The sequence below is a fragment of the Mus musculus genome, chromosome 8, assembly GCF_000001635.26.
Source record: "Mus musculus strain C57BL/6J chromosome 8, GRCm38.p6 C57BL/6J".
NCBI classification, from domain to species: Eukaryota; Metazoa; Chordata; class Mammalia; order Rodentia; family Muridae; genus Mus; species Mus musculus.
In genome coordinates, this window is record NC_000074.6 from 46,522,797 (window position 1) to 46,536,260 (window position 13,464).

Here is a 13,464-nt window from a genome sequence, read left to right on the forward strand (position 1 = left end):
TGAGTTGGTAAGTGATTGTCCTACAAGTGTGAAGACTCGAGGTCTGTCCCCAGAACCCATGCAAAGGCCAGTTGTGGTAGCAACTTGTCAGCCTAGCACTGGTGAGGTGGAAGATCTCTGGAGCTCACTAGTCAACCAGCTTAGCCTAATCAGTGAATCCCAGGTCTCAGAGAGAGACCTTGCCTCACAACAGGGCAGATAGTCTCCTGAGGAACACCACTGAGGGTATCCTCTGACCTACATGTGCATGCATGTACACACACACACACACACACACACACACAGGGTCCTTCTCTTTCTCGGACAATTTTAGTTCTTTTACTAGAGGAAAAACAGTGGGCAACATGTATTCCTTGTTGAACATTTCCTGAGAACCAACTGTGTGCCAGAACTCAGGTAGATGTGGGACACCGTAGTCTGATGGCCAGAGGACACTTTGATTGACTGCTGCCCTGTAGGCTTTGTGTCTTTCAAAAGGATGGAGGTGCACCAGGTTCCGTCCTCCATCTTTTCCTCCTTGCACATCACAGGATGTTATGAAGTGCACACACAATTACTATATGGTCCATGGTCCAGCAGTTCCCCTTCCAGGTACACACACAAGTGTGGAAAGCGGGGACTCACACAGGTGTCTGGACACCAGGGCTCACACAGTTTTATTCACAGCAGATAGCAGGTAGGAACCTCTCAAGTGACTATCAGTAGTCAAATGGGCCAAATATTCTACAAACAGTGGAATACCGGGAGAAGCTGGGGGTGGTGGCACAGACTTTTAATCCTAGCACCCAGGAGGCAGAGGCCGGCAGATCTCTCTGAATGCAAGGCCGTACTAATCTGCATAGTCTAGTTAGGGCCACATAGTGAGCCTCTGTCTCAAAAAAAAAAAAAGTGCTGTGATCTCCAGTGAGTCCCTAGTGAGCCACAGGTTCTGCTTGTGGCTCTAGAGGTGCAGCAGGGAACACAAGCCTGCTGCCTTCAGTGCTCAACAGGGAACCGCTGTACTTTTCTTTCTTTTGTTCACCTTCCAAGGAGGAGGCAGGGGTGGGGGGGGGGAGGGAGGGTGGAGCAGAGACAGAGGGTGTTCGTGTGTAGGGGCACAGATTTGCACACACTATCATACGCATGCAGAGGTCAGAGGACAGCCTTCAGATGGTGGTTCCTGCCTTTCCCCCTTGTTTTAGAACAAGGTCTCTCTGCCACTTTGTGAACCTGATTGCCTGGCCCCTGACCTTCCAGAGTCTCCTGTCTCTTCTGCACTTCCCTGTACACTGTACAAGCTGTATGTGGCTCTTTCCTGTTTGTGTGTTTGTTTTGTGTGTGCACACATGGGTAAACATGGAAGTCAAAGAATAACTTGTAGGCATGGGTTCTGTTCTCCCACTATGTGGAGCCAGGGGATCAAACTCAGGTCCCAGGGCGTGGCTAGCCAGCACCTTTACCTACTAAGCCATTTCACCATCCTTCCTTGTATGCTATTTGGTTTCTACCTTAAAACTATTGCCTTTCTGTCATCTTCTGAATTTTTTTTTTAAATTTTTAGCTTAATTTAGGCAGGTGATTTGTCTAGTCTGTTTAGGTGGCCATTACAGTTTGCAGGAGACAGGGAGAGCCGCACGTGGTATAACCTTGTAGATGCCCACTTAGAGTCCTGACTCCAGCTAATTCAGAGTGTTTTCAGACAGTTTTACATTTTCAGAAAAGGAAATGAGATTTTAATAAGTCTGATTTGGAGGCAGTGGGTTTTTATTTTGAGAATAAGTTCTCAAGTTCCTGGAAGGCTAAAAATATTTGGGATTTATAACACATAACCCATCCAGCAGCTGTTGCTTGTTAGCCCCAGATAGCACTTCTCTTTACTATTAGGAAGAGCCTCCCCTGGGTTTACACTAACTCCTGTATCACTGGGATGGTGGAAATACTAAATTTCCATGTTTGTACAGAGGAAAGTAAATGCAAACTGAGAGAGGGAGAGGGAGGGAGAAGGAGAGGGAGAGGGAGAGAGGGAGAGAGAGAGAGAGATTGATTGAGAGAGAAAGCCTCCATATTTAGGAAGTTTAAGACTTGTGGAGCTGGTTTGAAACACTAACCCTGCAGGCTCCCCTGCCCCTTGCAGTGCTGACAGTGTGTGGTCTGTGTTCACTCCTAGTGTGTAATGCTGTGTCATGGAGCTAAGATAGGATTTTTCCAAGGAGATATCAGGCTGCTTATGGACGACCTCAAGGTGCTTCAGCCCACCATCTTCCCTGTGGTTCCCAGGCTGCTGAACCGGATGTTCGACAGAGTGAGTCCCAGGCAATGAAGGGTAGGGGACAGAAGGTGGGGCTGTGAGTCCTGGTGCCAATCTGACGAGGGGTCAGCCCCGTACCCTCTGTGGCCATCAACAGTCCGCTCATTTCCATAGAATGTCAGCGTCCGCCTCCATAGATGTGGAACTGAGTTACTGCACAGAGCTGTGGGTAAGAAGAGACACAGCCATTGTAGGGTCTTAGCTGTAAGGGGCAGGGTCAGCTTCTCTGCCACCTCTCATCTATAGGGCAGCCTGTTCCTCCCTGCTTCATCCAGGAGGACACAGATAGTTGTGAGATGCTTTTATTAATTGTGCCCCCCCAACCCTTGCGTGCCGGAACTGTCAGGTCACCGCATTGAGAGAAGTGCCAAGGCTTCTGCCACCTCGGTCTAGACTGCTCAGCCGGGCAAAACCAGCCCATGGCGTGGTCAGTCTGCAGTCGGCACTGTTGGTGCTTTTCTCTCCTCCTCCTGGAGGCTTCTGTCGTCTCTAGGAACCTTGGTAGTCCTTAAACCCCCTCTTTCAAAAAGCCTTGGAAACACTGAGATGTAATTTTACATAGCATACAGTTTGCCCTCTTGCGCTGTGCGATGTGCGCCCTGGGGGTGGAGCTCCACAGTGAAGTCGCGCAGATGGCTCCAGGAGCCATCCGGGCAGTCAGCATGAGCAGTTAGTCCAGCGGTCCTTAAGGATGTCAGTTTAAAAACGCTTCCAACACCCCAGGAATGACCGCTTTACCTACTCTTTGTCATCTCCACCCTCCTGCCTGCTAGACTCCTAAGCAACCAATATCATACCTTCAAAATATGCATTTCAGTATTTTATAACTTTTTATAACCAAATACTATTACAGTGTATGGTTAGAACTCACCGCATCTAGCCAGTCCTTCATTAATGGCCATTTAGTAGCTTTTGGCTACTGTAACTATCCCTGCTTGTAGACACTTGCAGGCAGGTTTTCAGGTTTTCATTTGTAGAGTTGGGCCACAGGGCAGATTTATACTTAATAGCTAGAGGGTCTGGTCAGTAGCTTTCCAGAGCAGTGTCTACCCCTCCGGCAGCCACGAGGCTCCTGGGTGCTGTATCCAGTGTGCTGTTGTCTGCTCCTTTGGTTTTGGCTGTCTTGGAAGATGTGAGAACCTTACTTCTTGCCTCATTAGATTTTTGGACAAGCAAACACTTCCTTGAAGCGATGGCTGTTGGACTTTGCCTCCAAAAGGAAAGAGGCGGAGCTTCGCAGTGGCATCGTCAGAAACAACAGCCTGTGGGATAAACTCATCTTCCACAAGATACAGGTAGCAGATACACTCCCCACGCAGATCTCCCGTGGAAAATGTGTGTGTGGAGTGGGGGGAGAGGGAGGGAGGGAGGGAGGGAAATGATGCAGGTCTGTAACCCCAGTTAGGTGGCTTAGGTAGGAAGATTGCAAGTTCAAGGCTAGCCTAGGCAACTTAATGAAACCCTCTTGCAAAACTTAGTGAAACTTACTTGCAAAGTAAAAAGAGGGGTGGAGACACAGCTGGCTCAGTGGTAGATTGCTTGCCTAGTGTGCCCACAGCCTTGAGGGATCAATCACACACACACACACACACACACACACACACACACACACACACAGAGGCATACAAGCCAAGAGAAAATAACACGTTTTGTGCTCTTGTCTCAAAATTAGAGATAAGGCTGTTTCGTGAACTCTGTTCTCCAGCTACAGCCAAACAAAGCTATAGCTGATCTAGGTGGAAGGATTTGGGATACTCAGCCTTTCTTCAGCTTTTCTGGAACAAGTATGCCACTCCCAACGTAATGTTTTAAGCCTGGGATTAAGAATGTGTAATGCAGGTGCTGTCCCATACGCCAGAATGTGGGAGTTGCCACAAATCTGATCTCTATGCCACCCAGCAGCAGAGTTGCTGGCTTAGCGCCAAGTCCGCCGGATGGAAATGTGCAACTCTGGGAGGGCTGAGCTTGGTTGGTCCTGGGTCCTGATGTGAACTCTGTCCCAAGCTGCCCATGCCGTCTGCACGGAGGCTGGTTGGCTGTGACACGGGGTCCCAAGCAAGTGTCTGACTTCTCATGTGTAACCCCAACTTGTCTCTGTCTTCCAAGTCGAGCCTGGGTGGGAAAGTCCGGCTGATGATCACAGGAGCAGCCCCGGTGTCTGCCACAGTGCTGACGTTTCTGAGGACAGCGCTCGGCTGCCAGGTGAGGCTCATCTATCACCTGATTGTCCCAGGCTTCCTAATGCTATAGGCTGACCACTGATTGACAAAAATGTACATGTGTTTTCTTTCATAACGTGGTGTGTGAATCCATCGAGTAACGACTAAATTACTCTGGTTAAATAACTGAATTACCTCACATACTTGTCAGTTTTGTGTGTGGTGAGAACACTTAGAAACAAAGCAGCTATTTGCCAGTAGAGGGTACGGTGTATTTTACTCTATGGTCCACTCTGAGCTCACTCGAGTCTGCACAGTACATCACTTGCTGCTCGGTCCTTCTCCACACAAGTGTGTTCACCCAGCATCTCCCAAGGCCCTCATCTGAACATGGCTTAGTTTGCTTGGAAGGTAGGTTAGCTCTAGAGGAATAAATCTTTATGTGTTTGACTCTAGATAAAATAATTTTTCCAGCCTGGCGGTGGTGGCGCACACCTTTAATCCCAGCACTTGGGAGGCAGAGGCAGGCAGTATTCTGAGTTCGAGGCCAGCCTGGTCTACAGAGTGAGTTCCAGGACAGCCAGGGCTACAGAGAGAAACCCTGTCTCGAAAAAACCAAACTAAATAAACTAAATAAAATAAAATAAAAATAATTTTTTCCTAGGGTAAGGCTTTGAGCCATGGCTCTAGAGTGTGGCTTCCGGGATGGGATGGGTCATCAGAGATAAGCCTACCACACACTCTGCTGAGAGGCAGTTAGAAAAGAGGCTGGGGCTTGTGGTAACCCTCAGGACAGGTGTGACCTGAGTAGCAGGGCTACCACCAAGTGGATAGTGACCTGGCCAATGGAGACTCCCCCTTCCCTGGCACAGGAAGTTGAATAGGAAGGAAAACATGGAAGATGTTCAGAGTGCGTGTTATTTATACTATCCACCTATCGGGGTGGATAATAAAAATAACACGCACCCTGAGGGGCTATCAGGGTGTGTGGTTTGGGTTTTTTTTTGTTGTTGTTTTTTGTTTGTTTTTGTTTTTGTTTTTTCGAGACAGGGTTTCTCTGTGTAGCCCTGGCTGTCCTGGAACTCACTCTGTAGACCAAGCTGGCCTCAAACTCAGAAATCCACCTGCCTCTGCCTCCTGAGTGCTGGGATTGAAGGCGTGCGCCACCACGCCCAACATGGGGTGTATGTTGTCTATACTATTGAGTGTACTTATTAAACTGAAAGTTAAAACATTCAGAATCTAGAATCCTCAGGAGTTAGTAAGACTTGATTTCTCGTGCGTGTCCTATAAAGATGTGGCTGTCCCACACTAGTAATGTCTTGTTTCTCGCTCAGTTCTATGAAGGCTACGGACAGACCGAGTGCACTGCTGGTTGCTGCCTGAGCTTGCCCGGAGACTGGACGGCAGGTATGGTTGGCAGGAGAGCCATTTCCAGACTCTTTCATTGGAGTTTGAGGTTGGGATGACTGGAAACTGATTGGTTATTGATTAGGTCATTAACCTCCTTGCATAGCAATGTGTCTCAAGAAATTAGGTCCCCAACCAATAGTCCTGAGCTGGGTAGAAAATGGTTGCAGTACCCAGGGTGCTTAGGCTGTGATACACCCTAGCCGAGGCCTCCTCCAGCAGATTTGCTAGTGATTGAGCAGGCTCTCATCATTTGCTGGTGCTTTTAATTGTTACAGCAGTATATGTACCAAGCCAGTTTGTTGAATCCTCTGATAGAAATGAACACAAGCCCTTTGTCTCAAAGAAAACATAGTAGATGATACCCACAGAGGTTGTTGGGCCTCTACAGTGGATAAGGTCTGTAGGAAGGGTGTGTGATGAACGCCATATGAGTGTTAACCCGGAGACACTTTGAGAATGTTATGCATTATAGATGTTGCTTAAGTAGCATTGTGCTGTGGGGTGAAGGGGCACACTGCAAAGCTTTGGGCTTCTCTGTAGCCCTTCCGTAGGCTCTTCTGCACAGCAGTTAATAAACACCCCTGACCATTTGGTACATGGTAAATCTAGTGACTGTCTACTAACATAGACCCTAGAATCTATGCCACAGGATGAATTCTACAGGAATCAATTTAGACACTCTGGAAACAGCTTTATGCCTTCAGTTTTTAGCATCAGGTTCCTTAACAGCCAGCAAATTTAGAATAACAATCTCTGTATGTTGAGATTATTAAAACATAGGTATTATGAATGTTATCTGTTATTTTTATATTAGGAAAAGACACTGCTTTGCTTAGCTGCTATGATCAATCACCATGGTCAAAAGCAGCTTGGGAAGGAAGGGAGTCATTTCATCTTACTGCTCTCGGGTCATAATCTGTCACTGAGCAGAGTCAGGACAGGAGCCCAGGGCAGGGCTGGAAGCAGAGGCCACAGAGGAATCCTGCTGCCTTGCTATCCATGGCTTGGTCAGCTGGGCCCTCCCCACACCACTCATCTGACAGTTGCGCCACAGGGATGCCTGCAAGGTCCCCCATTCCAGGTGACCTAGTGTGTCTAGTTGTCAAACAGTAACCAGCATTCACCCAATCCCTCCTCCTCTGATACAACAGAGTTCAGTCGACTGTGGTAATAATAGACGTCATTGTAAAAACATGCTCATCTAAAAACAATGGCTGTGTCAGAGAAGAACCAGGGTGTACAGGGCTACCTGTAACTTTCTTAGAGAGTGGGGACAGTAAGAAGTTTGCCATTGATGTGGTAGTGCAAGCCTGTCCCAGCACTAGCGAGGGAGAGGCAAGAGGATCAGCGCACCCAGGCCATCCTGACCCATAGAAGGAGTTGCAGAGAATGGAGAGGGCGGAGCTAATCCAGTCGTGGAACTGAGGTAACAGTTTTATTTGAAGGCATGGCTCCAGGCGTCTACAACCTTCAGATGAGTGGCCATAGTTTAAATGTTGAAAATGCAATCAAAGTCTCAGAAATGGAGGGGTCCTGAGTAGACTTTTGGGTGTTCTTCCCTCTCTTTGTGAAAGAAGCTCTCTTAAATTATTTTACCAGAGGAGGGGGGCTGTAATACAAAAGCCAGAAATCTACCGCAGCTGTTCCTATGAGGGAGCGTGGCTGTTGTAAACGTGTGCTGGCCTCAGACCATTGTTGTGTGCTTCAAATGATTCTCCCGTTTACCTGTAGGCCATGTTGGAGCCCCCATGCCTTGCAATTATGTAAAGCTTGTGGATGTGGAAGAAATGAATTACCTGGCATCCAAGGGCGAGGGTGAGGTGAGTGAAGGCCTGTCTGTCGCTGGGGAGTAGCAGCTCCTGTAATAGCTGCTGTTAGGAACCCAGTTCCCGTAGCACTCAGGACAGCTATCAAGCCTGATTCTATTGGAGAGCCTGGAGTCCAGGAGGTCAATTCAGAGGGACATTTATGCTTGGCTCCCTCGGGGTTGGAGGCAGGATACTTTAGTCCTTCCTAGGGACCAAGAATATGACACACAAGCCCCAGTGAGACTTGTCTCCAGCCTGCTAATGGCCCTGCCTTGTGCTGGTTAGAAAGCCTAATTATGCAAGTGCTGTCATCCGATCTGAGACATTACCCCTGCTCCTGAGAGGTCAGTAGGAAAGGAAGTGGGGGCACTGGAAGTGTCCCTCGGGATCCTAATGGGACTTTGGTAATTCCCAATAGAGCAGAGGACTGAAGGCTTCCAGATAAAGCACACATACTTTTCTTGGAAATTCCTGGTAAATGTTGTGAACAGACCATCTCTTCTTAGGTGTGTGTGAAAGGGGCAAATGTGTTCAAAGGCTACTTGAAAGACCCAGCAAGAACAGCTGAAGCCCTGGATAAAGATGGCTGGTTACACACGGGGGACATTGGAAAATGGCTGCCAGTAAGTCACCACCTCTCCTCTTTGCAGATGATTTTGTCTGGATGCAGGGGAGGAACATGTCCCTCCTGCTGCATGCACAGCCTGTGACTTTAGCAGCCCACCCGTCTCCTTTGTGTCCTGCAGGAGATAGGCTTATATCCTCCTCACACTTAGCAGCCCACCCGCCTCCTTTGTGTCCTGCAGGAGATAGGCTTATATCCTCCTCACACTTGGTTAAAATGTTGACTTAGTGTAGCACATTGCTGCTTCCTCTTTAGCATCCAAAAAAAAAAAAAAAGGTGTGGATTTTTTACATCTAGTAGTGCTTGATTTAAGTGCTTACAAGTATTCTCACAGTTGTATCTGTGTTGGGACTGACTCCGCCCAAAGTACTGAAACACCTGCCTTTCCCTGAAGAATGGTAAAGGCAGAGTCAATCCGGCCTTCGTCTGTGGAGTGCTGTGAAAAGGTTATGCTATGTCCTGGCTGTCAGGGAACACACCTCATTCGGTGGGCAGATATGTGTGTCCCCACTTCAGACAGGAGGCTAAATAATAAGCAAGTCTGATGCTAAGTGGGGAAGCAGACATCACAATATGGGCTCTGGAATCTCTTTCGACCTGGCCAAGTGGCCCTAGGCAACTTCTAATACCTTGTACTGTGACCGATGCTGGGAGACCAGCTTGGAGCTCACGCATTGCCCCTCCCTCTCTGGAACACAGAATGGCACCTTGAAGATTATCGACAGGAAAAAGCACATATTTAAACTAGCCCAAGGAGAGTACATAGCACCAGAAAAGATTGAAAATATCTACCTGCGGAGTGAAGCCGTGGCCCAGGTGTTTGTCCACGGAGAAAGCTTGCAGGTAGGTTCTTCCAAGGTCAGAACTGTTGTTGGGAACTGCACAGCGCCATGAACCACAGGGCCTTTGAAAGTGATGGACAGCTAGGCGAGGTGGAACACACCCACATCCCAGCCCTTGGGAGCATGAGGGGGCATGAGCTGGAGGCCAGCCTGGCTACTTACGGAGACCTTGTCTCAAGAGTTAAAGCAGAGAAGTGATTAACAGTTTGAGTCAGTGCCCATTGACCTCCATGTCTGATAGACTGGACTAGCACTGACCCACTATTGGGTTTTACTGCAGTGGCCTTTCCTACCCTCCAAAGTTGTTCTCTCTTCAGTTTCTGGAATTTTGTTTTGTTTTGTTTTTTTGAGACAGGGTTTCTCTATGTAGCCCTGGCTGTCCTGGAACTCACTCTGTAGACCAGGCTGCCCTCAAACTCGGAAATCTGCCTGCCTCTGCCTCTCAAGTGCTGGGATTAAAGGCATATGCCACCATGCCCGGCTCTAGTTTCTGGATTTTTGATTCTAGTTAATTGATCTGGAGTACTAATAGAAATGGGGTAAAGACACTAGGGGTTTGATAGTATATTTCTACTTTAACTAGGATTAAAATTATTAATATTTATGGAGTCTTACACAGTTTTACATTTTTAAAGATGATTTTCATTTTATTGTGTGAATGAGTGTATGTCTGTACCACGTAGTACCTGTGTCAGCCAGAGGAGATGGACTCCCTGGCACTGGAGCTATGGATGGGTGTGAGCCCGTGAGGGAGCAGAGAACTGAACCCGATCCTCTGCAGGAGCAGCAGGTGTTCTTAACTACTGAGTCCTCTCTCCACCCCCGAGTTTGACATTTTTCTTTTGAGACAGAATTTCTGTTTGTTATCCTGGCTGTCCTGGAACTGATTCTGTAGACCAGGCTCGAACTTGCAGAGATCCTCCTGCCTCAGCCTCCCACATGCTGGGATATTCATCCTAAATCATTCTTTTGAGAAAATTATGTTGTAAGTCAAGCGTATTCAATGTTGAAAACCAAAATTAGTATTCTAATTGAATATAAATTTTCCAGAAATATACACAGTCTCACATGGTGGCACACACTTGTAATCCTACTACTTGGGAGGTAGAAATGAGAGGATCAGGAGTGTAAGGCCTGTCTCAGCCATGTAGCTAGTTCAAGGCTAGCCTGGGCTGCAAGAGACCCTGGTCTCAAAGCAAAAATCAAAACCAAGTTTAAAAAAAATATGGATTGAAGTAAATGGAAATTAGATTTCTTGTTAGCTTTTGATTTTCAGTGACTGACTGTATCTGACCTTCAGGGAAGATAGCTCCTCAACTGGGCTCAGGCAGCCCTGGAAAGGAATAACGTTCTGGGAGACAACCTATAGTATTACCAGATAATCCCACAGGCCTGCGGTGCAGGGAAAGTAATGAGCCACTTGTCTGCATTGTAGGCCTTTCTCATAGCAGTTGTGGTACCCGACGTTGAGAGCCTACCGTCCTGGGCACAGAAGAGAGGCTTACAAGGGTCCTTCGAAGAACTGTGCAGGAACAAGGTGAGCCTCAGAAGGGCCGCAGCCACCTTCCGGCTCTCCACTCGGTCCTCAGAACCTGTAGATGGGAGAGAAAATAATCTGATTTTTTTCCTATTAGGATATCAATAAAGCTATCCTGGACGACTTGTTGAAACTTGGGAAGGAAGCCGGTCTGAAGCCATTTGAACAGGTATGGCTTTGATCATGTGCACGAATTCAGTATAGGACAGAGTCTGACTTGAAGATTTTTTAAGATATTTGCTTATGTATTTTATGCATTTGCATGGGTGCGTGCATGACAGAAGAGGGCATCAGATCCCATTATAGATGGTTATGAGCCACCGTGTGATTGCTGGAAATTGAACTCAGAACTCAGGAAGACCAGCCAGTGTTCTTAACCCCTGAGCTATCTCTACAGCCCTGACTTGAAGATTTTTAACGAGTAGATTTTAGAGGTTGAAGAGTGGACCTAAAGAAATACTAGGAATAGTTTGATGTAAAGGGATTTCTTTTAAAGATTTATTTGTGTGTGTGTGTGTGTGTGTGTGTGTGTGTGTGTGTACATATGTGTACAAGAATACAGGTGCCAAAGGGAACCTCGTGTTCTGGAGGAGCAGGAAGTGCTCCTGACCGCTGACCATCTCTCCAGGGCCCGGGTTCTTACTCAATAAGCCACTTCTCTCTTCCCTGGGGTTACCACACCGTCCTGAAGTCTGTCCCAATAGGACCCACATCCACTGCTTGAGAAAACATGGTGAAGTGTGAGGGTGGGCTGGCGCCTTAAAGGTTGTCATCTCCTTTGAGAACTTCCTTTCTGTTTAGACTTCTTAGACAACGTCTGTGTGTCTGACCTTGTGTGTCCCTTCCACGTTAACAGCCATGTTTATTCGCAGGTCAAAGGCATTGCTGTGCACCCGGAATTATTTTCTATTGACAACGGCCTTCTGACTCCAACACTGAAGGCGAAGAGGCCAGAGCTACGGAACTATTTCAGGTCGCAGATAGATGAACTGTACGCCACCATCAAGATCTAACGTGAGGAAGGATACTTAGAAGAAATGGCGCATCTCCACAATCCTCCTCGTACCAATGGCCTTCGAGTTGGTAACTTTGCCTGCAGCGAGTGTGGGAAAGGAAATGCCCTGCCGCCGGACTTGTCCACGGGGTCTTACCATAGGGATAGTCGAGGGCACGGAACACTGCCTTACTTACAGTCACCTGTGTTGCAGCCCATGATCCCGGGGACACACAATTTCCAAAACGAGCCTTAAACATTGTAAAGGGGAACCCATAAAAGTGCTAAGTTATTTAAGACTTCTTCAACCAATAAGGTGGATGCTACAAGTTCTGTCTCCTGTTTTTCTAACTGAGGGGTTAGGACTTATTCTTTCTGATATGTCTGCTGCTTGCTGCGCGTTTTGCAGCTGTCTGCTGCTCTGAAGAGCACCGTACACTGGAGGAAAGCTGTCCCTTTAAGAACAACTGTCCAGGCTGAAGAAAGTCACAGTGGACCAGAGGTTTTCCTTTTGAACCCCTCCTCCCCCTTGCCCCTTTCCCTCACCACCTCACATACAGTACACTCACATGACCTTTCTGGTTTGTAAGGGTTCCACACGGTCCCTGTTTGCGCCTGCTGGAACATGAGGTTTTCAGTAAACTAAAGAGCAGACCCTCTTCAGAACATGTGGGTGTCCAGTCTCAGAAAGAAAAAAAAAATGGCGGCTCACTCAAACGTTCTCAGACTCCTCTCCAAATCTGGTCTCCTGCCTCCCTCCCCCTCGTCCCAGGGGTTATAAGAAATCCTGCCTTAGACTCTGCAATGAAGATGGTATTTCAAAGAACGCCCTGGAGCGGCCATGCTCAACTGTGACATCTCCACCGCTCTCCACCTGCTCCCTCGTGGAAGCAGCCCATGTTGGTAATGGCCACTGGGCTCCCTCGTGGAAGCAGCCCATGTTGGTAACGGCCACTGGGCTCCCTCGTGGTTTTCCTGGCAAATGATAATGCGGTGATTACCTTGCTTTTTTTCCCCTCCCAGTTAAACTCAGGCAAAGCATGTCTTCAAAACTATGTAGGGAGCTGATATACATGGGTACTTATTAAAATGGACAGTAACAAGTAAATATCCTTATTATACAACTACCTGATTTATGTGAAATGCATTTGACAAGCCAAAAATCTGGGATGAAGAAATCTGAGGGGAATAAAATCATACCCTGGGATTCACTTCCCAAGGTATATATATTTTTTAAGTTAATTTGGGAAATTAACAGCATTTCACTTTACTGCAAGTCTTTGCCACATCCGACCTATCCAAGCTGTTGTTTATACATTTGAAGCCACTGTTGTTGGCTGTGTGACAGTGCGTGTGTTATTGAAGCACAACTGGGTTTGCACTAAAGAATCATCATTGTAATAACACTATTTGGTAGCCTAACTTCATACTCGTATTCTTAATTGCACAGGAAGTCGCTAATTTGTCACAACGGGGTTTTGAATGTTTGCTTTCAGTGTTGGCTATTTCTATGTTTTATAAACCAAAACAGAATTTCCAAAAACAATGAAGGAAACCAAAATAAATATTTCTGCATTTGGAGTGAGTGGAGAATGTCTTTCAAGTGCCTTGTGATGTTTGGGACAGCCAAAGTGTGCGCCCTGAGGAACAGCAGCCTCCTGGGGACTCTGCATGGCTTCTTTCCTGTTCCTGATCTCTCTGCAGCCCAGTCTTTCTATGACCCTTCAGACACTGTACATTACCACTTCACCAGCTCATCTAGTCACAGCCTCCCAGGCCTCTATGAAGAGCATCATGGT

The 13,464-nt window shown here is 47.3% G+C and overlaps 1 protein-coding gene across 8 annotated transcripts in view; it reads left to right on the forward strand.

Moving 5' to 3' along the window:
- Acsl1 (acyl-CoA synthetase long-chain family member 1) overlaps nt 1-13,255 on the forward strand; it is a 65,015-nt gene extending 51,760 nt beyond the window's left edge. For all 8 annotated transcript variants that reach the window (NM_007981.4, XM_006509264.4, XM_017312563.2 and 5 more), the window contains exons 12-21: nt 2,147-2,281; nt 3,448-3,582; nt 4,394-4,489; nt 5,784-5,856; nt 7,591-7,679; nt 8,174-8,290; nt 8,992-9,135; nt 10,570-10,671; nt 10,769-10,840; nt 11,544-13,255. In NM_007981.4, the coding sequence (NP_032007.2) occupies nt 2,147-2,281; nt 3,448-3,582; nt 4,394-4,489; nt 5,784-5,856; nt 7,591-7,679; nt 8,174-8,290; nt 8,992-9,135; nt 10,570-10,671; nt 10,769-10,840; nt 11,544-11,684 (1,104 nt within the window). In that variant the 3' untranslated portion in view covers nt 11,685-13,255. The remainder of the gene's footprint in view (nt 1-2,146; nt 2,282-3,447; nt 3,583-4,393; nt 4,490-5,783; nt 5,857-7,590; nt 7,680-8,173; nt 8,291-8,991; nt 9,136-10,569; nt 10,672-10,768; nt 10,841-11,543) is intronic.
- Nucleotides 13,256-13,464: the final 209 nt, after the last annotated feature.